The sequence below is a fragment of the Aythya ferina genome (genome assembly GCF_964211825.1).
Source record: "Aythya ferina genome assembly, chromosome: 2".
Classification (NCBI taxonomy): Eukaryota; Metazoa; Chordata; class Aves; order Anseriformes; family Anatidae; genus Aythya; species Aythya ferina.
The window spans coordinates 127,207,281-127,231,347 of NC_140297.1; the positions used below are offsets into that span (position 1 = coordinate 127,207,281).

Sequence of the window (24,067 nt, forward strand, 5' to 3'; positions counted from 1 at the left end):
TACATTTACACTTCATGAAGCAGCATGGCTTGCATCGGTCCAGAGCCTGTTTTGCTGGTGAATGGCCTTGGGCAGGCTTCTTGTGCTGCACTCACCTGGGGAATAAGAGGTGCAGCATATGGGTTTATTTCTCTTTCTCAAGAGCTCAAGGAGCTGATGGACTCCATTTCTTAAGCCAAGGGGCCCAAGAGATGCTTCCTGGCTGACCATTGTCTGGAGGTGAAGCCAGCAGGGTGAGGGAGCAGTCCCCAGCAGGAGCTGAGGTACCCACATCTGCTTCCCCAGAAGGGAAGTGGGTGGCTTCCCTAGTGGGTGGCTGTGGGGATACAGAAGCTTTTTAGATCCTCTGTGAAGGCCACTCTACCATTTCACAAAGGGTTATTGGGGTTCCTTTGGTGTCCAGCTCTCTGGGAACAGCTTAAATACTGTGCAGTGGACATGGGCTTTCACCCTGGCACCTCCCAAACTTTGATCCCAATGCTGATCCAAGCTTTGGCCTGGTGCCCACCTCTATTTTATGTACAGAGAGCCTCCTTAATCTGCCTGTCTTTGTACAAGTGGGCTCCAAAAGGAACTCCCACGTGAAGGACCTGTGAAGACTTCATTTTGTTTTAGGCTGCCTAGAGTGTTATTGGAAAATTTTGTAAGGCAGCTCGTGTGAGTGAAAATGATTTGCTTAGGATGAATGTAACCACCAGTGCATTACTTCACATAATCTAAACAGAGTTTCAGGCACACTTCATCTATCATTCCTTGAAAGAGAGCGGCTGAGTTAATGCTCTCTGACAAATATTATGTTTCTCAGGCAGCCCTGGTGCTGTCTTCCACGTTTCCTGACCCACTTTGATTAGATATATAAACAGCACGAGTGAAACATAGGTCGAGTTTTGCTGTTAGAAATGCAAGATAAGGCCTCCACAACGATTTATCAACACCCCAGTGCTTTCTGTGCGAGACACGGTGCACTCAGGAGATCAGAGATTCCTTCTCGGTGCTGTAAGATGAGTCAGCTGGCTAATAACTGTGATTTATAACAGTGCTTTAATAGCTCCCAGGGCTCTCCGAGGAAGGCAAGAAAGGGTAGGGTGTCACACCTCAGGGTGGTTGCCTCTGGGGCAGGAAGAAGAGAAGAGAGCAGCCTTGTCCCTGCCAGGGACACGATGCTCAGGGCACAGGCGGCATGCAGATGTGGGTAAACATCATATCTGGAAAAGACCCAAAGGAAAGAGAGGAACGGGTGAAAGGCAAAGCCACTGATGAGCTCTTAGTGATGGATTTGCTGATACTGTCACTCTCCTCTGCACCTGAAATTAACATCAGTGGCAGGGCTTGGAGCTGGTAACAGAGGGACAATTGCATCTCCTGTATGCTGCCTTCAGTACAAAATGTGTCTGACCAGTGAGCCACTCACCACTACTGTTCATGTAGTGAATGATAGAGGGGGTTAAATTTGCCTTAAAAACACCCAAAGCCTTGAATGTATTTACTAATTAGCTCTAAGTGGGCCCATAGCCACATCTCTGGGCATGTGTACAAAAAAGTAATCACAAGAAAATTGGAACAATTTTTTTTTTTTCCAAATGAAAACCTCCCACATCCATCAAACTACAATTCCCCTAAAGTCAGTCCTCACTGCTCACTTTCCCAGAAAGAAGCATTACAGAGTGATTTGGAAGTCAACAAACAATGTACAAAACATACATATTCACTGTATTCCTAATCCAAAGGGCTTGGAGGTTAACGGAGAGCTGGCAGGAAGAACAAAAAAGAGGTTTCTCTATCTGTATTCCTTGATACTATCTTCCTAAACCATTTGCTGGAGGAGCAAAGGCTTAAGACAGTGTTCCAGAGAGCTGGGCTTGTGCCCTATCTTCAGATCTTCTTGCAGTTTTTTGAGCAGGAGAGTTACTCCACCTTCCACAGGCCATCCAGAGGGGCTAGCATAACTCTGCCTCCAGCGGCTAAACAAGGAAAACAGTATTTTCAGCTCCAGAGGTCCTGGCCGCAGCCATCTGTATGATGGGCAAATCGGGAGCACCCAGACAGGTCTGCAGATAGAGACAGCTGTGACTTCCTATGACTTCGTGCAGGTTTAAAAAATATATTTCATGGGCCAAATCAAGACAGTGAATTACAAATCTTAATCCAAAATAAAACCCATAAAGCTGATAGCTATTTAACAAATAAATAAACAAAACCATGGTATAGTGAACTCTGATACCTATCATTGTGATATAGCTTCAGTATTTATCTTTTATTTTTTATTTACTCAATAACCTCAAATGTCAAAATTAAAATTAAATAATAATAACACCTTCTAACTTAAAAATAAATAAATAAATAACCAAATAGGGTGTTTTCACAATTTATCATTTTTTTAAATGTTGCTTTTCTTGTGTATGATTTATATTTTCAACAATCAGTATTTTCTGATGAAAAAACTTACTTCTATTTTTTCTTAAAAACAAAAAACAAAAAACAAAAAACAATCCAATGACCATGTGCTATTGTTTCCTTTCTAGAAGCAGCAACCTAATGAAGATGCTATGAAGTATTTATAAAGCACCTTAGGTTCTTTGGTGTTATAGAAATGGAAAGCTTTATTTAAGGTATGATATTTTTTGTTTGTTTTTGCTTTGTTGTGAAGAGAAAACAGAAGAATGGTAATTCCTATCTAAAAGCTTTCAGGCTCTTTCAGGCTCCTGAAGTGACATACTATAATTAAGAATACAATATATGTATCATAATTGATTCTCGGATCTTTATTTTTTCTACTAGGAGGGAAGAATCTATTATTTCCTAATAGATATCTTATGTTTCTACTGTATATTGAGATGGGGAGAACAGCTTCCCAGGGCCAGCGGTATTGTCTTACATGTATTGTAATAGGTGTCTCTTTTATTGTATTTAGTGAAATCCTTTTATAAGATTAGGCCTTCACCAGATGAGGAGGGAATCGTAAACCTTTTCTTCAGACTCCTTATGCCAAACCAAAGGAACAACCTTGACAGGATATTTTAAAGTTAGATCATCCAAGTCATCGGTAAATTAAGGATGTTGCAAAGTTTACTATGAGTGCAAGTGCTCTCAGCTAGCACAAAGGAAGCCAAATACAGGCATCAGAATAGAAATTCAAGCAGTCCTCCATCTGTACCAACAGATGAATTAATTTATGGGTTTTGAAGAACAGGCTGTCGTTTTCCAACCTTCTGTCCTTCTTGGAACTACTTTCTTTTGGTCTATCTATTATACTGACTGTGCCTGAGGCATCTTCAAGTTGCTTTCCGCATAAAGCCACACTTGGAAGATAAACTCAAGCTCTCTGAAGTAAAACAAATCTTTCCTTTTCTTTCAATGACCTAAGAGACTTGCAGCCATGGTTATGTTGTTGTAGTTTCTATGCAGCTTTTAATTAGCCTAACAGAAAAAATACAAGGTGTGGATGAACAGCCATTGATGGCTTCGAGGGCAGTTGCACCATCCTTCCACTCCCATGGCTGCAAACTGTGCTACAAATGCTGCAAAGTGCTAGCACAAGACATTACAGACTGGGCATCCACAAGGCTCTGTGACTCCGAAAGCCTTTCAGAAAACCTCATATGGCTTCAATTTGTGAAAGACCACACACATTGCAGTGCTTGTGCCACCTGTTACACATTTTTGCCAGTCACTGCTTTGCTTTGCTTTGCTGATTCTGGTGTAGAAGGTGATCTTGAAAACCCTCCTATTTTGATAACACCACCACAGTAATACATATGCTTCTCCTTATAAACATACTGAGGCTGTATTACAGGAAGAACACAGGCCACTTAACCAGCAAAAAACAAAGAAGTTGGTAAAAGTCCAGTTTCTGCAGCAAGTCAAAAATTTCTGCAGCTGACTGGGGCAATCACTTGGGTCAACACTACATTTGACCCACTTGGTGCTGCTGTGGGTGAAGGATGTGCTTGTGGACTATGGAGACGTTGAGCTGCCACCATAAACCAGCATAATTTGCTAGAAGGTTTGCATGAATCTACCAGCTATTTCCAAAGTTTTGTCAGGCTAGGAACATCTGTGTTTCCAGACATGGACTGGGGTAGTCACCTGCAGTCTGTAGGCACTTCAAGCATTTTCTAAGTTCCTAGACAACATGAAGATGAACATGGCAGAGAAGTACAGAAGATTCACTGTGAAAAACAGCCCTAATAACTCAGAAATGGACTACCTGAAATAAATTACCCTAAGGCTATCTCATTTCATTTGAATAAAGCAACAGAGCATCAATATAGCCATAGGCCACTTGGTGGAGATACAGGTGAACTCCAAAGGTTCAAAGATGAACACCTGGTCTGGGTCAGGGCTCAGGAAAGCAATCACGGGGCAGTATGGCATAAGGTGAAGCTGTACGAGAATGACCCCCCACAGGCGAGATCCTCAAAGGAGCAATTGCTTGAGAGAAAAAGAGTTCTCAAGGAAATCGATTGTGGATTTGTCATGGGGGGCAGAATAACCAGAATAAATAATTCCCACCTTTATCTGCTGTTGTCTAATGCAGTACTATTCACATGCATACACTGGGACGTACCAAGAGCTACGAGGACAGATAAAGATTGCAGATGCTGAATCTAGGAATGACCATCCCTGCTTTACATGTTCTTTAGTCTTACTGAAGCATTTCGCCTTTCATGACCCTAAGTATTTAGATACATCATAAAGTAAACCAAATATCCAAGCTTAAGTGATGTTTATTTTTATATTTTTTTTTTTCAGTCCCTCTCATTCCTCTCTAGTTAGACATTTTAACTGTTTCTAAAGCCTAAGAGGAAAGAAATCCGTGACCTAGGAAAGTATTATTACTTGATTTTATAATTCAAGAGCAAGTTCCTTACCAATTATTTGGTCTTTTTTTTTTTTTTTTTTTTTTTTGGTAAAGTAGGATTATAGGGAGAAGATTAAAAATTAGACTTTTAAATCAGAAAATATGCATGCTAGAGATAGAATTCTATTGTTTATCTCTGGAGTCATTTATACACGTTTTATGAGTTCCTCAGGAATAATTTGTGCATTGTTGTGTTTATTTAGATAAGTGGATGATGCTTTTATGATTCTGCTGGAAAATAAACAAAGCTCCTTGGTGACTCACATTCCTTGTTGTGGACTATTGGCTCCAGCCTTAACTCCCTCAGTACCCCTTGCTTTTTCTTTCACCAGTGAAACTTGAAGAGCTTTATAGCATTGAAAACATTGTTATACCAAACCCTGACATGATCAGTGTCCTCTAAGCTATCTGTCCTACAACACATTTCATGCTGTCTTCTCTAAGTTCTGCCATAATTGCCTACAGCCCCAGGTTGGGTCAGCTAAGCTTCTTATGTGCATTGGACCTTTTGCGATTAAATCTCTCCTTCTCCTTGTCTTCTGTCACTGACACCACATTGATCTTTCTTAGGCTCTTTGGCCACATCTATAGGTTACACAGTTGAGAAAATAGTAATTTTAACAATGCATGTTCTCTCTGGAGAAACCCATCTTACATACCTCAGGGGAAGCCTTGGGTGTGCCTGAGGCTTCAAGGCCACAAAGATGATTGGAGGCTGGAGCACCCGTCCTATGAAGACAGGCTGAGGGAGTAGAGGATGTTCAGTCTGGAGAAGAGAAGGCTCCAAGGAGCCTTACAGTATCCTTCCAGTACCTAAAGAGGGTCTACAGGAAATCTGGGGAGGGACTTTTTGTCAGGGAGTGACAAAGGGGAATGGCATTAAACTAAAAGAGGGTGGGTTTAGAACAGATATAAGGAAGAAATTCTTCACTCAGAGGGTGGTGAGGCACTGGCATAGAGAAGCTGTGGATGCCCCATCCCTGAAAGCGTCCAAGGCCAGGTTGGATGAGGCATTGAGCAACCTGGTCTAGCGGGAGGTGTTCCTGCCCATAGCAGGGAGGGTGGAATTAGATGATCTTTAAGGTCCTTTTCAACCTAAACCATTCTGTGATTCTGTGTGCCCTGGACAGGAAAGGGTATTGAGGGGGTAGCACACCCTATGCCTGATCTCTCCCAGGGGTGATACCAGTTGTATGACTGGACTCAGGAAGAGAAGATATCCCAGATCCACCTCAGCTGCTGCAAAGCAACATTCAGGTTTGGTATAAGGGAGGAATGGACACAGGGAACCACCAGGTCATGGGAGGTTTCCCTAATGCAGGCCACAGCTGATGAGTTTTGCCTATCACCTTCACTTTCTAACATCCTGTTACTGTGTTCAGAAACACGTATTTCCTCCTTGCCTTCCTGTAACAGCTTGTGGGAAACTGTTTCTTTCACTTCTCCAGATGATTTTCCTAGGTTGTGACAGCAAAACCTTTGGATTGCCTTCATCCCTTCCACAAGACCCATCATGCCTGGAGGATAGGAGGTTGGAAGTGCAGGGTTCTGATCACAGTCATTTCTCTCTTTGTAATCTAACATAATGTAGCATATATTTTTACATACCTAAAACTTTTTTATTTATTTTACAGAGAAGGCTTCAAAACAAAATATCACTTATTTGCTTCAGATGAAGGAATGAAAAAAAGTACCAAAATCTTTTGACTAGTTTAATATGTTAATTAAGAACCATGAAAGTTTTTTCATGCTTGGAAAGAAAGACTTACTATAACTAGCCAAGGAACAAGTTGTAATGAAATAAAATCAGCCCATGTCTATTAACTAGCAAAGCTTGGTGGGTTGAAGTTAAAGGCTGAGGTAATGTACAACTCCCTGTCTTTTTCTTTGTATGTGAAACTTCTTCACAAAGCAGTGCATGTTCTACAGGAATATCAGCTAGCTTTCTTAAGGGAGAGATAGTCAATGCCCAGACTTGGACCAGATTTCCAAGAATTAAAATTTGAAACACATCCTAGGCAAGCATGTCAGACTTTTCTCAAAATGAAACAATGTACACCTACTCAGAACACCTCCTACAAACTTACTAGAGAAGGCTGAGAGTCAAGCTCTCAACTTTTCTTTTGCATGCAGGAATAAACAAATAAATAAATAAATCATTTTTAACAAGCCAGCTAAAATTTGACAATGGAAACATTTTGGCCCTTGAGAACCAGATCCAGCCCATCCCACACATCTCAGAGAAGAGGTGCTCCTCTGCCTATTGACTACCTCTCTTTGTGCAGGCAGTCCCATATCCTCTACTCTTGGCTGTAGTGTGCCCCCCCATCCTCCACTTGGAGATGGGGGCCACACTCTAACCCTGTACATGGATTGCCACTATCACTGGTGTGAAATACCAACCATTTATTTCATATATAATGCATCATCATACATATATAATAGTTAAAATAATGCTATATTATATGTATTTGTATATGGGCAAAAAATAAAGACATTAATTATTTCAATATAAGTACGTGGAGCATTACTAATCAGATGTTCAGACATAAATGCACATTTACACATCCTTTTGCTTAGCTCAAAGAAGTTGCCTCTGTTTTTTCCAGACAGTAAGCTAGTATGCATTTTGTCAAAAAGCATTTCATTTGATGAACTGTCCACCATGGGTTTCTTTTACTTCACATACTCCATATTTAAATGGGCCGGTTTGTTACTTTTCCCAGAGAATCAGTAGTTGTCCCTTCCTACATTTAGAAAAGCTGAGTTCTTATGGTCAAGGCTAGACAAAACCACCTTCTGGCCAGACAACAGACAAAACTACTAGTACAGTCCTTAACTTGGCAATAAACAATGTGAGGCCTCACTATAAATAAAATGTCCTTGCAGACAGTCCAGGCCACACTGAAACCTCATTACATTTCTCTTTCTACATTAAAAGTTAAATTTCCTATCAACAATTAGTAACAGTATTACACGTTCATGTGCTGGTGTGCAATGAATGTAGTTCATTAATGCTTGACTTCTGGCAGAAACTCATCATAACAGTAACCAAAACAGCTCTGGGATAACAGCACATTTAGGAGGCAGTGACTTTTATTCTTAGCTTGTTAGGATGAAGGAACAGCATTCCCATATTTTTTCTTCTTCTCTAAGTGATTTGCATCCCATGTGCCATGCTAAATGTGAGAAATGATCCTGTTCTGAAGAATAACAATGATTCTTTTGTCTAGAACAAATATTTCTTTTTTTGTCTCTTCATCATGCTCCCAGCAAGATCTGTCTTAAACTTGAAAGCACTTAATTTACTTCTATTTATTTGTTTTATAGAGGAATCTGTTTTGTTTACAGAGGAAAATAGATATTATGTATAACACCCTGGATGCCGTGCTTCTGCAGTGGCACAGACCTGAAGACATGCTGAAATTTCCCCAAAGCAAAACCGTTTCTCTCCTGCTCCTGTCAATGAAGAGGAGCAGTCATATTAAAGACCTGAAATACTGTAGTCTTGTCATCATCACAGATATGTGAGAGCATATCCTACTGGAGCAAACTGGGGTCTGGGGTTCTAGATGATAAGATCTCTCTGCTTCCCAGCTTTTATCTAAAATATAATGCATGCATACAAACCTGTTACCTACAGATACCTTGTTCTTAGGATAATGAAATGAAGGTGTCAGTGCCTTGGCCGAGTACTCTACCCAAGCTGAAAATGTGAATCCAATTCTGCCTGTCCCCTCACACAGAGTTTCTTCAGTTTTAATAACTTGGAATTTTGTTGGTAAGTTTAGGTGCTGAAAGGACCCACTCAGCTGTGGTCATCATTTCTGTTCTCATAGCCTAGCAGAGGCCTGGTGGCCACTGAAGATGGCATTCCAGCAGCAGATGCAGTGAGAAAAGAGGTTTAATATACAAAGCAGAAGGCAGAGATACGAATGCTTCTGAGAGAGAATGTCCCTAGTGTCAAAAGAGTACTTGAAGGCTGATCAGTGCTAATGCAACATATACTATTTCAGTCTGAGAAAGTGCAGCTGTCTCTTGCCCCAACAATACCACAAGCCACCATCCTTTACTTCTTCATGCACAGATGTGGATCACCTTCCAGATGAAATACAATAGACCAAATTCTTTGAAATAGATGCTCCTTTCCCCATGACAAAGTAACAGCGCCAGTGGTAACTTTTACCATGATTGCTTGCATCCATTTAATGCAACTGTAATTATCACAACCATGGGGAAAAGATGCCAATAAACGTTAAAATGTGGGTTGGCAGGAAGTGAGTCACCTCAGTGATGAGAAATTATTCTGCAGTCCATTATGCCTATCTATCACAGCATCGCTTCCATGCTTCCTTGCCAAATTGTTCCAGTGGACATTGCCAGCTCCAAGCATTGTCATTAGGACTGAGTTGCAAAACACGCTTCCTGGCTTTAAAAGTTTAAATGATCTTAGCTCTCCTTGTCCTCGATCTCACATGGCTGAATGCAGCTGAATCAGATGGTCCTTGAAGCACCACCGTGGCACTCAGACTGGGCAAGTGGCCTCTTGGGGCTTTCATTATTTTCTAGAATGATTACACTGTTGTCCGTGTCACTCCAAGTTTCTCTCCCTTCATTTTTTTTCTGGCCCATTTGCACTTTCTGTTTTTGTCAGTCCCCGGTTTCCTGCTATTGATCAATTTTAGACTATTGTCACCTCTCTGGATAAATAGATATTAAGAATACTATTACTTATGACATGAATAGCTTTAGATCTTTCTCTGCTTTCTAACCTATGATTCCCAATCTCCAGACAATACAAAATACCTTGCTTCTCATCACTTGCATTATTTCCTGTCTTGATTTCTAAACTCTTAACATTGCTGAGATTTCTCCCCTTCTGAGCTTGCCTCAAGTCTGCGCCTCTATTCTGCACCTCAATTTCATCTTTCTTGCACAGAAAGACGTTTACCCCTGATAGCTGAGACTCTGGTTCATAGAGCGTGGGAGGAAGTTCAATTCTCTTCAAGTTGCTGGACCTGTTCAGGAAGCAGTCTCCAGCTGAGACCCAGGCCTGAAGGGAAGATGACAGACTTTCTTCATACCGCTTTTGACCTGCATATTGCGAAAACAGTGTTTCTTTTATGAACAACAACACATTCTCATGATTTCCACTTAGTCAAAGTAGAAATCTTTCCACCAGTATCCATCTCAACCTGTTTCTACTTACCACAAGGCAAAATCTGCATTCACGTTAAGGCACCTTTTTCACACAGCCCATTTTTCAATCTTCCAAATACTTAAGAACCTTCTTCAACTTCAGGCTGACCTGTGTGCACTTGGGCTTCTGAGACCTTTTTTTTTTTCCTCCAGTGCTTGGAAGGGAGCTTAGAATCCACCTAAGTAATTTCATAGAAAACAGACAAGGTGAAGGAAGTACTCAAACTCCTCAACAGTAACAACCACAGAACCCAGGAACACTTACCTGCTGTCTTCTGAACTTGAGTCACTTCCAAAGTGCTTCGCAGTGAAATAGTGCCACCAGGGTTCTTCTGAAGAAGGCACCACCAATGTAACCAGTTCATAGAGTCTCTAAAACTACTTCACAGAGAGAGCAGAAAACATGAAGGAAAAGTAGCCTAGTAGGGAACACTGAGCCCGATTCACCATGAGAGAAAAACACCCTAGACAACCCAAGCCTCGGTCTCTCCTGGGGAGGCAATTCCCCCACAAGTCCTCAGGCTTCCTATATAGCAAAGGTCAAATGACCCACACCTGGCAGGTTTCACTTAACAAGGGTGGAGCCAAGAGACCTTGTGGAATAAGTTCGTCTACCTGGCTTCAAAGTTTTAAGGTCTATTGCTCCTTATCACTAGTAGAAATAACCTGACAAGGGGCTTAGTGGTTACAGTTGACCTAATGAATTAACTACAAAAGGTGCACAAGGGTCATATTTCTGTTAGTCATTCTGTGAGCAAAATTAGTACAGAGCCTGTTAAAAAAATAAATACAAATAAATAAAATAAATTAATAAAAAATAAAATGACCTTAAAGGCAAACTTGCCATCATAGATTTTCATCTGTCTAGTCATGACAGATAAAGAATTTAGCAATCAGAATTCCTTTTCTTGATATTAATGTTATTTACATTTTCTTCTCTGAGATCCCTTCTTTATGCAGGACTTTTCTAAATCTAGCCCCATGACCTCTGACTACACTATTTATAGAATCATAGAATATCCTGAGCTGGAAGGGACACATAAGGATCATCAAGTCCAACTACTGGCACCGCACAGGTCTACCCAAAAGTTTAGACCACGTGACTAAGTGCACAGTCCAATCTCTTCTTAAATTCAGACAGGCTTGGTGCAGTGACTAGTTCCCTGGGGAGCCTGTTCCAGTGTGCGACCACCCTCCTCTCGGTGAAGAACCTCTTGCTGACGTCCAGCCTAAACCTTCCCTGCCTCAGCTTAACACCATTCCCGTGGGTCCTATCACTGGTGATTTCGGAGAATAGGTCAGCACCTGCCTCTGCACTCCCCCACGCGAGGAAGTTGTACGCTGCAATGAGGTCCCCCCTCAGCCTCCCCTTCCCCAGGCTGAAGAGGCCCAGTGACCTCAGCCGCTCCTCATACGGCTTCCCCTCTAGGCCCTTCACCATCTTCGTCGCCCTCCTCTCGGCACTCTCCAGCAGTTTAATGTCCTTCTTGTACTGTGGTGCCCTGAACTTCATGCAGTACTCGAAGTGAGGCTGCACCAGCGCAGAGTAGAGCAGAGTAGACAATCGCTTCCCTCGATCGACCAGCAATGCCGTGCTTGATGCACCCCAAGATATGGTTGGCCCTCATGGCTGCCAGGGCACACTGCTGGCTCATGTTCAACTTGCTGTCAACCACCGCCCCCGGATCCCTCTCTGTGGGGCTGCTCTCCAGCATCTCGTCACCCAGTCGGTACGTATAGCCAGGGTTGCCCTGTCCCAGGTGCAGGACCCGGCACTTGCTCTTGTTAATCTTCATGCAGTTGGTGATCGCCCAGCTCTCCAATCTGCCCAGATCTCTCTGCAAGGCCTTTCCACCCTCCTCCGAGTCTGCAACTCCTCCAAGTTTGGTGCCAACAGCAAATTTGCTCAAAACACCTTCTAGTCCTACATCTAAATCGTTTATAAAAACATTGAAGAGGACCGGCCCTAAAATGGAGCCTTGAGGGACCCCACTAGTGACCATGCACCAGCCTGATGTGGCCCCATTTACCACAAGCCCTTGAGCCCTGCCTGTCAGCCGATTGCTCACCCACCGTATGATGTGTTTGTTAAGTTGTATGCTAGACATTTTGTCCAGTAGGATCCCACGGGAAACCATGTCAAAAGCTTTGCTCAAGTCCAAAAAGATCATGTCAGCTGGTTTCCCTTGATCAACTAGATGGGTGATCTTATCATAAAAGGAATTCAGATTTGTTAGGCAGGACCTACCCCTCATGAACCCATGTTGGCTGGGACCAATGACTGCATTGTCCCCCAGGTGTGCTTCAAGAACTTCAAGGATCATCTTCTCCAGAATTTTACCAGGCACTGATGTGAGACTGACAGGCCTGTAGTTGCCACAGTCTATTTTATTGCCCTTCTTGAAAATTGGTATGACATTTGCCAGCTTCCAGTCCACTGGGACCTCTCCAGATTCACAAGATCATTGAAAAATAATTGAGAGAGGTCCTGCGATGGCGTCAGCCAGTTCCTTAAGCACCCTGGGATGAATCCCACCTTGTCCCACGGACTTGTATAGATCCAGGTGGAGCAGCAAATCCCGCACACGTTCAGGGTCGGTTGGGAGTTGATTATTCCCACCATCGTGGTCCTCCAGCTCAGGGCACCCGGGGTGTATTTACTTCATCTGCGTAGAAGCTATCACGCATAAATGCCAGGCTCCGGATCCTCACTCACTATTCAGGTCAAGGACTGGGCTGCAAGTTTTGGCTTTAATTTGGTTACATGCCTACATTGCTGTTTCCTGGCAGGTCATGGGAAGAAGGTTGGCTGGCTTGCGGCAGCTTACGTGCACGTGGCTTTTAGGCTGCAGCCAAAGTGTTCCTCTAGATCTGGAAGTTTGAAGATGGTTGGAAAAGCCATCTGAGTGGTTAGAAAGCTGCCTGGCAGAGAAGGACCTGGGAGTACTGGTGGCTAGTCGACTGAATATGAGCCAGCAGTGTGCTCAGGTGGCCAAGAAGGCCAACAGCATCCTGGCTCGTACAAGAAACGGCATGGCCAGCAGGACTAAGGAAGCCATTGTGCCCCTGTACTTGGCTCTGGTGAGGCCGCACCCCAATTACTATGTTCAGTTCTGGGCCCCTCGCTACAAGAAGGATATTGAGGGGCTCCAGTGAGTCCAGGGAAGGGCAACAAAGCTGGTGAGGGGCCTGGAGAACAAGTCTTATGAGGAGCGGCTGGGGGAGCTGGGATTGTTCGGTCTGGAGAAGAGGAGGCTCAGGGGCGACCTTATCGCACTCTACAGATACCTTAAAGGAGGCTGTAGCGAGGTGGGGGTTGGTCTGTTCCCACATGTGCCTGGTGATAGGACGAGGGGGAATGGGCTAAAGTTGCACTAGGGGAGGTGTAGACTGGATGTTAGGAAGAACTTCTTCACCAAAAGGATCATTAGGCATTGGAACAGGCTGCCCAGGGGAGTGGTCGAGTCACCATCCCTGGAGGTCTTTAAAAGATGTTTAGGTGTGGAGCTTAGGGATACGGCTTAGTGGAAGACTTGTTAGTGTTATGTCAGAGGTTGGACTACGTGATCTTGGAGGTCTCTTCCAACCTAGGTGGGTCTGTGTTGCGGTCTCCAAGCTGGGATACAACCACCTGTTAGTTTGGCATAACTGAATTTTGTGTTCCTTGCACTAGCTGTTCCTTCGCCTCCTCTTCAGAGACAAGGACATGCATCTCTTTCACGCTCCTTCATTAGTAAACAAACCAGGATAGATTAAAGCCCCTTTCTTCACGTCAGTAAGATACCTGCCTTTGGTTTCAGTGAAAATTCAGGCCCTAGCACCTGAAGTTTCTTCTGGATGGTGTTTCTTCTGTATAGGGTAATTTCATTTCCCTGTTGAAGACTTACAAGGACATAGTAACAAAAGCAAAGGCATAAAACAGTCCAGGAGGCATAGGCTGCTTTTGATATTTATAGGTATGATATTATCATTTCAGACAAATACAGTCTATGTAACGTGAACTGTTTCAGCACGCTTGCACTTTGCCAAAAGCCAGAAAATGGGACCTTCATTTTATGACCAGATGGAAAAGAAAAACAACGACAGAAATTAAGAGAAGGAACTTTTCCTTCACCTAAATTTTATTATTTTGCAACTCCTTCAGGTGTCCACAAGGAATTATCAACACCCTCCTCTCCCCTCCCCAAGCCCCCCCCCCCCCCCAAAAAAAAAAAAAAAAAAAAATAGAGGGACTTTGTGGCATAGAGGTATAATTTCAGTTCACACCAGAAGACATTCATCTCACTGAAGTACAGCTAAGCCCCACAAAGCACCAAAACAAAACAAAAACAGCCAAAAAGAGATGTATTTACGAGTTAGTTTTACGTGCCGGCATTATTTCCTTGTCTGGTCTCACATTCAGGGCAAGATCTATCTCGGGGGGAACGTGTAATGCCGTGCAAGGTTGTTTGGTGGTATGAGCGACAACATGACTTTAAAATTTTGAGCTGTTTGTATAGAAGCAAAGTACAGAAGAGTACACTATCCCCAAGGGCAACATAGAAACTACTTGTTGCTTCTCAGGTTTAAAAGTTAAAAGGTGTAAGCAGCTGTTTGAGTACCATACTGACGTATACATGAACATTTTCCTCTCCAATGTCCACGTTGGAGTGCAACATTTTTCATTGTGCTCTCAGATCAGGATTCTGATTCTAACAATGGTTCCTAGTGCAAATTTCCAGAGAAGGGGGAAGCAAACCAGTCCTGACTGCTTTGAATGAGATGGAGAGAGCAAACAAACGTAGACGAAGAAGATAAACCTGTAGGAATGTTTTCAGATAATTGCCACTGTCCAAAAGCTTTAGAGTGGTTGAATCCTTCAAAGTTTATTACTGAAAACTCTGGCAGCATCACTGAATTTGAAGGAGTAAGATAGACTTGCACCATCGCAGAGCCTCAGCCACAGTTTAAATGGGCACTGCCTCTAACTTCACAAGAATGAAAGAGAAGAGGTCACCTTTCTACCTTGTCAGCTACTGGCAGACCTAGAGAAAGAAAAAACAAGAGTTGTTAACATTAGGATGTAATGCTTTTTTTAGGACATCTCAGCAAATGTGTAATATTGAGTAGTAACCGGACAACAAATGAAAGGGAAGAAGAAGGAGTAGAAGGTACTTGCATGGCCTTAATTACCGTGACAATTGACAACAACCACAATCCACAATGATTTCTAAGTGCCTTACACCATTGACCCTTGAGGCACAAAAAACGGGATTCCCACATTAGGTAAGGGGAGTACAATCCCTCTCAAAACACTCTGGGGACCGTGACTGAGTACTGAAAATCTTAAGGCTAGGATGTTCATGTACCAGAAAGGAAACTCACATTTTAGCACTAAACAACTACCTTTCGAGGCAGGCTGGGAACCGGTTCTTTTTAACCCAGGGTCCATTTCAGCATCTTCAAAGCTAAAGAAATGGTTGACTGCTCTGTTGAATTGTGCTCCAGGCAGAAAGACTCACGTTCCTATTAACAGAAAGAGCTTAATACCTTGCTTCTATCCTAAAGATGAGTTTTGGATTCAAACGTACCCCGTCCAAGATGAACAACTACCTTAACTTTGTGGGGTTTATATTCTGCATAAGAGATTTGTAACGTCAAGCTTCACAGCTTCTCCTCTGGATGCAGGAAGGAGGCTACAGATGTAGAAAAGGGCAAGACAACTTCCAAAACTAAATTGCATTGCCACAAAACTAATGTAACGCATCTCTGCAAGCACAGAAACTCCTTTGCAAAGGAGTTAAGTGTCTGAAGCACTTTCTCTCTTGACAATTGTGATATTATATTTCCTGCATTTCCCAATTCTTTCCTTTCTAAACTAGATGGATGCCAACATCTTTATGCAAGAGGCTCAGACATTCTCAAGTTGCCCCTGCACAGACTACATAACTACATATATGGTATGGAGATGCACAGGAGCTCTCTGTCACCTCGTGAGCTGAGGTACAGCTTGGTACCACCCTCTATCTTTGTACAGCTCAGAAGATGCTGCCTTCATGTAACACTCTTACAGTTTGAATCAAAGATTTTCTCACATTCTGTGCCATCCATAATAGCTTTCCCTTAATTTCAAAAAGAGATCAAACTCCACTCTCCTTCTGTCAGTAACTCTAGGGTGGGGGTTCATACATTCCTACGCTTTCTCCATTTACTACTGATGCCTTGGGTCTAATTTCTGGCCACACCTGCCATCAGACGGTTGATATAAAGATAAATTCAAATTGCTTAATACTATGTTGCAACTTTCATTACACTGACAGATGAAGTGGTATAAAAGGGAATCAATCTAAAGGAAAATTTTGCTCTGGTTACTTCTCTAGGGTCCTCCAACTAAGGGTGTTCTCTCACTTCCTTTTTTTTTTTTTTTTTTTTCTCCTCTAGCTGCATGCTCTACTTATGGGCATAAAGTTTACAAAACAAAATCCTAAGCAGTTAGGATGACCATCTCTTTGATTATACAGATTTCTATTCTTCATCAATAGATGTAGCTCCTAAGGTTTTTAAAACCTTATTGGCTGATTTCAGTGGGGGTTTTCTCCTCTACCCATCCTCTACAACAGATTTTACCACACAGCAGGTATTGCCTAGAGATCTGATATGGCTACGCTTGGCTCTGAAGTGTTTTTCACAGCCACATCTTCAAGATGTTGCAGGTAAGAACATGGCATCATACAGTAGAGAAAGGAGAATGCAAGGTTATTTATTTGGTGACAAAATGAGAGCCATAATATAATGTCGGTTTATAGTGCAGCTTTGTCTTTGTTCCAGTAGCATAACATCACAAAAAGGACACAAATATGCACACTGCAGAGTTTGGAGCAGGTTATAACCTACCTACTGGGTTTTGCCATCCTAAAATAACCTCACTGTAGTCCACTTCCAAGTTGCTTACTTCAGGTTTGCTTGTAAGGATGTATTTCATCGCTCCAACAGATTTCAATTCGTGTGGACACAGCATTATTACCATTTTAACAACAGTCTGATGCATTCACTAGAAATCCAGGCCTCTGGACCTCTGGGTTCCGCAGCCACCACACTGCCACTCATGTTCCACAGCCCTGCTGATTTGTTTCAGACTGACAAATCATACTGCAGCAGCAAGCACTTCTTGGCCCAACTTGTGACCTTCCTAGAGCTATTGGAGATGTCCCAGAATGTCCCCGCCCTGGTTTTGATAGAAGAACTTTATGCCATTGCCTTGCCCACATTGTTGCTCTCTTTGCTCACTTAAGGAGTGCTGCTGAGCAGAAGGAAATGAGCTGGAATACTTACCCTCACTATCAGAAATACTTGATGTAAGATCATGAGAGAGAGAAATGGTACCTATATGTGCCTGCAGTACCCTCTGCACCCTGAATAAAGAGCAGGAAGCATTTCCACATAGATTAACAGTTACAATGCCAATGGCATTCTTCATGGTTTAACTTTCTCTTCAGTTACCCACAGTGAAATCACCATAATGCTTCTGGCATTTGGATATTTTAGGAAAGACTACTAGGACACTTAAATGGTGAGCATGAAGAATAATTTGAAAGAAAATAGTGAAGTAAAGGTTGAATTACACACACATGTAAGCACATTCTAGAGATCTGTTAGCCCTGAGCTACTTGTTAAATGGAAGTGGGTGATGAAGATCAGATGCAGATAAACACCATTTACAGGTTGTGGATACATCCACAGACAAATAACCAATTCCAGTTGAATGTACCTGTAGTTAGATAATTCCTATGTGGAAAAATTCACACTTTAACACTTTCATTTAACATATATGGATGTATCCAACAGGATTGTTTATAGAGATGGCTGAAATAACCCACTGTCTTCACCTCAGCCTACACAATTCTTCTTAAACGTGTGATTTGTCTTCTGATTGATAATATGTGTACTAAGTTTTGTAAGCTCGAAACTTATCATAGAGTCATAGGATATCCCAAGTTGGAAGAGACCCACAAGATTCATCAAGTCCAACTCCTGGCACTGCACAGGACCACACAAAAATCATACCACGTGTCTGAGAGCGCTGTCCAAATGCCTCGAACTCCAGCAGGCTCGGTGCTGTGATCACTGAGACTGTTAGGTATTTCTATCATGAGGCAATCAAATAATCATAGTCTGATGATTTCCATACAGAGTTAAATATCTAATTCAATGTTGTGATATTAGATAGTTATAAAATACCTTGTTTTTCCATATAAAAACCTTTGACAAAAATGATTTTTGTTTGAATATTAATTAACATATAGGTGGTTAAACTGTTTTCTATCCACTGTTGTACCTGCTGAGAACTGCTCCGTCATTAAGCTTAAAATCTAGGCTCTACGTATCCCAACCTCTGTAAGCTTTTTTACTTTTTCCCTTGGTTTGTATAGCCTTACTACCACCAAAATGGAAATGACTACTCTTCTGCCACTCTACCCTCATGGCCTGAGAGTGCATACTAAAACCAGGAGAAACTACCTATAACAATATATTTATAGATCCCAATATCTACTCAACTACCTATTTGTATATAAACTCTCCAGTAAACAATGTATATATCATAGTTTTTCCTTAAATCCAGACGGTTTAAAATATTACCAGTCTACTTTATAATGGCTTTTATATTATATGTGTAAATGATAGTTGATTATATGAACGCATTTTTCTTTTTAAAATGTATTATGACACACTTTACATCTCTACAGTTTTTCAGAAGCTTGTCATTAAATAAAATCACTTCTATATGCCATGATATGCATTGGCATCCTAACTATGAACCAATATTGGGATTTAGACCCACACTAGACTAGTGACTAGTAGGTCACTGTTTTGTGGATAAGCAGATGCTATGAATTTTAACAGGCTGCAAGCCTGCTATGGCTAACTCACGGTAAATAAAATAAAACAAAACCACTTAGAGATCTGGAATTTTCTTATCTCCCACCATCAAATTGTCCTCTATGCAGACGAACTATGCAGTGGCTTTCATATCAGGTTTGGATGCCTCCACGAGAAGGATGGATATGGTTATCCATATTTTCCGTCATAATAACAGCTGCTAAATGAATGAAAGCAGCAAAGCCTGAGAAAATAAAATAAATAAATAAATAAATAAAATCTCCAATCGAAATTTAACAATTCAGAAAACATTAAATCCCTGTCCTAAGAGGCTGCTGTGTGTAAGTGTATCAGAGTTCTGCTTGAAAGGCTCAAACTTCAAAACTATGTAATGACTACTTTGCTTCTGTTGTAACCATGTTGCTGTTCCCTTTCACTTAAAGCTATGCATTTAGGCCCAATTTATTTATTCAAAAATGTTATCACTTACTGCCATCTAGTGTTAATGGTACAGATTGTCACCAATTTGAAATAACTTTTCTGGCTTTAAGAATTAAAAATCTTCATTTTTTTCAAGTTTGCCCTGAACCCAAGAACCTGGACATTCCTGTTTCAGCTGCCAGAGGGAGCCATAGATGAACAGTAGCTCAGAAAATCTGAACAGTTTATTTAAATAAATACATTTGACTACAGTTACCTTTGTTTTTACCTTATTTACTCTGTCTGCTTACTCTCCCTGTTTCACACTGTCATGTGTCAGACTTGGTCCTGAACCAGAACCCACAGCAACTCCTCCTGCAGCCTGCAGGGCAGATGCCACGTGCTTTGTGGCACATGTTCCTCGCTCCCTCTCTGTCTAAAAAAAAAAAAAAAAAAAAAAAAAAAAAAAGCCACTGCTATGTGGCTATGTGCTAGGTAAGAGTGGTGGTACAAACAATTCGTCCAGAGGCAGACTCAACAAGTGGTGGAGCACCAAGGAGTACGACTGTGAACACAGTCATCCAGCAATGCATATGTCCATGACCCATTTAATTGCCTGAATGTTTTGCCTCAGGCTATTTGGGATTAATTTTATTGAGTCACACTTACATACCAAATGCCTGTTCAGATCTTGGGAGGCAAAAGCAGAACAGAGCTTCAGTCTTAACAGCAAACATTTTCAGTGATAGCTGCTGTGGATTTATGCTACAGAATTCGAAGGCATCAGTGAATCTGGTGAGTGAAAAGAAACGAACACCAAGGGCTTCCTGAATCTCATTACCATTACCATTAGATATTAAGCTGTGGTTCACCTTAATAAGTACAGCATAATAGGAAGGAAAAAAAAAAAAAAAAAAAAAGAAAAAAAAAAAGTGATAACCTCCTCCTTTTTCTATTTACCAGGCAAGGATTAAAAGTCTCAAAACTGGGATAAAGCAGTTGGACGAGAAAGCACTTTCCCTACTGAACAGAGCATTGTCCATGGTAATTTTAAGGTACAAGTCTCCCTGATTAGTAGTGCATCTTTCTGTGGTTTTTGAGGATTGGACAAGTTCTGTACAGTGAGAATTAATTTTCTGGTGTCTACCTTGGTTTTAAATAAACAGGAACAGTAATTGTTCCTTACATGAAGAATTAATGCATAGTAAGCTCTTAAACAAATAGTCTAAATTCAAAGGCATACCACAGAAGACTGCAACCACATATAGTCATAATTAGTTTATTAGCACTATTTTTGCAACAAATATACTCAGGTACTTAAACACAGTTTAATTCATGTTTATTTCCACATCTGGTATATTACCGTATATTACATAATTCATTGAATATCTAGTAAATAACAAAAACAGTGTGCAGATTAAAGCAGAAAGGTCAGTTTTCAGGATATCAGGAAGGCCAAAATCACACTAGCAGTATAAGGACATTAAGTTGTAAATTACTAGTATTTAGCATGTCATTCTATCATTGCTATAGGCATACTAGTCCAAATGATTCCTCTGAGAATTGCATATAGTTATCCACAAAAGAAAATGGTCCTTGCCTTAGATTACATTTTTGTAATCTTTTTTATTTCTTACCTTTCAGGCCTGATCCTGCAGTCCTTACTCAGCAAAGCTTCCAAAGAATCTGCCAGGTTAGTTTCTTACTTTTTGTTAGTCTACATAAAGCCCATTGGCTCTCTCAAAACATCTGAACACTAGATGAATTGGAATTTGAATTTCTAAAAATTCTGAAATTCTAAAAATAGTTGTAACAGAAAGCATCGTAGTTAAGTATATAACAGCATTAGGGCCAAATTCAGGAATAGACCTAGAAAGAAGCCTTGGGAACTGTCAGGACAGCAAGGCTGGCATCTGGTGAGTTAGGCACTTTCCTGATTAGTCAGCTACTTTCAGGATCACAGTTTTGGATGTAGACATCTTTAGTCTCCTTAAATACTGTTTTGAGCACCTACATCCTTGTTTGGATCTGAATTTATTTTTATACTTGAATAAATAATGTGTCACATTGACATTATGCACAGACATTAAGATAACTGACCCCAAAGAAAAGCAAAATATTAATACACCATACTATCACAGAAATGTCTAGAAGAAGCTATTGTTCTTTTCTGTGCTTGGGTTAGGCACATTTGTTTTAACAGCTTTTAACACTGTATCCCATTTACTATTCTTATGTTCTAACTGCCTTTTCCTAAACTTGTGCTGAAATAAATCATTGCTGTCTTCATCCTCAGCCTCTGATACTATCTCCATTTTTTGTATAATCAGTTTAATGAGGTCGTGTTGCTTTTCCAACAGGGTTGATAGATCTTTGAGCCTAAAAGAAGATTAAAAAAAAAAAAAAAAGAGTGAGAGAGAGAAAAAAAAAATATATGCATAAAAGGGGCTTTGCCATTTGGTTTCAAAGGACAGATACAAAAGATCTGTCAGTCCTCAATTTCTCCCTTCTGCTAATTATCTCTGGAGTAAATTTGATTTTTTAAGCTGTGGTACTTTTCCAGGTTCCAGGAAATTATATTAAAGAACAGATTTATGGATCTTGAGATAAGTGACATATATTTAATGTAAGAGCAGTCTCACTCTCAAATAAAGTAAAATTCTGAACTTTCTTCCATAGTTCTGACTCAATTAGTATGGCAAGGAAAAAAAGACCAGGTGTGCAACAGCAAATAAGCATTCAGACACCTGGTGGACTTCACAACTACTTTAACAGCACATGTGTCAAACTGATGAGACACATACTAATTTCTTTAAAAGTGCTATCCAAAGTGCAATCAATACAAATAAAAAGCATCATTTAGCATCACACATACAGAACACATTATCTGTTAACTTTTAAGGAACAATGGAATAAATAGTAAATGTGTGTAGAAACTGTCTTTATGAAAGCGTGAAGCAGGATTTTTAAAATTCTACTTTTTAGAATTCACAAAATTACAGCACAAAGTCATATAGAGAGTGACTGAAAAGACTCTTTGAAGAACACTTTGGGGTTTCTTTAGTTACTGTTGTTTTCATGTGGCTATCAATCAAGTACCATAAGAATTAAAGTAGTGTAACAATTAGCTAGCATTAATGAAAACAAAATGAAACAAAACAAAACAAAGAGTGTAAATACTTGGTGCTGATTGCCACTAGCTTCAGCAGGAACTGAATGCTGTTTTGAACTCTGACAACAAAAACATGTTGGTAACACAGTAAAACGAAGTTTTGAGACATATTTTCGGAGCAGAATTTTCCATAGTGAAGTGGCCACAAGTTATTCCATTCCAAATAATTCTATAATTATAGAGAATATTATTTTTCTTCCCTCTTTGTAGAAAAACAAAGAGTATGTTCTATGCTGTTTCATAATACGCTGATGTGGCATAGACTTGAAGAAAGACTTGTTAAGTTCCATGGCTTGCCAACATTTGTAGGGTGTATCCACAGCCCCTCAATTCTTGCTGTGTCCTACATGCTTCAGTCCTACATACTTCATCAGATTATGTGCAGGGCAAAAAAAAATCAGTAGATTAAAAGGAGAGACAGAACGAGCTTGGATATGGAGGCAGGGGAGGCATTGATGGGGGGGGAGAGAGAGAAAAAAAAAATAGATTTTTCTAGCTGTACATTCATGGAAGGCTTTTCTGAAACCATTCCTATGGATAACATCGGTAAGATAAGTAAGAAAAGTACAATACAGAGAATTCTTTCCAAGGTTTTAGGAAACAGATGATTTGTCTGAAGGAGAACCAGGACAACAATCAATTTTTTGGGAAAAAAAACTGAAGCAGATTTACCATCTGACCACTGCAATGTCAGTTACAGATTGTGTGTATCTGCAAACCAACTGGAATTACTTTAATTTTAATTTTAGTGTAACTCTGGAAAACCTCCATATCCAAACCTCTGATTTTGAAATGAAAGTTCATTTTCCTCATTAGTTTAGTTCAGTTTAATGTACAATTGACCTCCACCTCCTTTGCTGCCATGGGATAAAAATATTTCTCTAACCCTCAAGTATTTTGAAAGTAAATACATTACAGAATATAAAATAAAATACTAAGTTGCCATAGTGATTGAGCTTATTTAAGGACAAAAGATACACTGGATTTTACTTTTCAGGTGTAGCATTGAGTTTTAGAACACTTCATTTAAATAATATATTTGTAATTTCGCTGTGCTTACTGTAATAAAGTAACACAATGAATACCTGTATTTCTGCTTCAGAACTTCCAGTTCTAAGGTTGTATCAGTGCTCTGTGCATCTGTGGTAGAGTCCTCACACCCAAAGCAATACTGGAACACACTCTAAACAAAACAAAGTACCAAAATGAAACCAGATTTTATAGTCTGAAAACAGATTAAAAATCCCAAAAGGGTGAATGGTAACAGTTTCAACACACTGTTAAAAGTTGAAAACAATTTCAGTTATAAAGTTATTTTTAGTATATCAAACATTTGTTTTGCAAAATGTGTTTAATCAGAAAATTCATTCTACCAACAACAGTTGAAATTAAAAGTAAACAAATAAAAGAAGAAATGCCAAAAGGGAGTAATTACATTTTCAGTCTGAATGACTTCTGTAGCTTGTCTCATCTCATAATGTCACAGATCACTAAGAACTCAAACACTAATTATATTTGAATAAATTGGGCTGCACTCAAACTGAAGACTTAACTGTTCA

At 40.6% G+C, this 24,067-nt stretch overlaps 1 protein-coding gene and 1 long non-coding RNA gene across 2 annotated transcripts in view; both read right to left on the reverse strand.

Annotated features, from left to right (window-relative positions):
- Window positions 1-8,151: 8,151 nt before the first annotated feature.
- Window positions 8,152-10,567, reverse strand: LOC311432899. The gene is made up of 3 exons (XR_014690408.1): window positions 10,326-10,567; window positions 10,071-10,239; window positions 8,152-9,955 (listed from the first exon to the last, which is right to left on the reverse strand). It is a non-coding gene; the product is annotated as an uncharacterized lncRNA (long non-coding RNA).
- A 10,034-nt stretch (window positions 10,568-20,601) lies between these two features.
- TRPA1 (transient receptor potential cation channel subfamily A member 1) overlaps window positions 20,602-24,067 on the reverse strand; it is a gene marked incomplete at its 5' end in the record, with an annotated part of 39,315 nt that continues 35,849 nt past the window's right edge. The window contains 2 exons of the mRNA XM_084511042.1: window positions 20,602-21,715; window positions 23,594-23,691. Of these exons, the coding sequence (XP_084367168.1) occupies window positions 21,484-21,715; window positions 23,594-23,691 (330 nt within the window). The 3' untranslated portion in view covers window positions 20,602-21,483. The remainder of the gene's footprint in view (window positions 21,716-23,593; window positions 23,692-24,067) is intronic.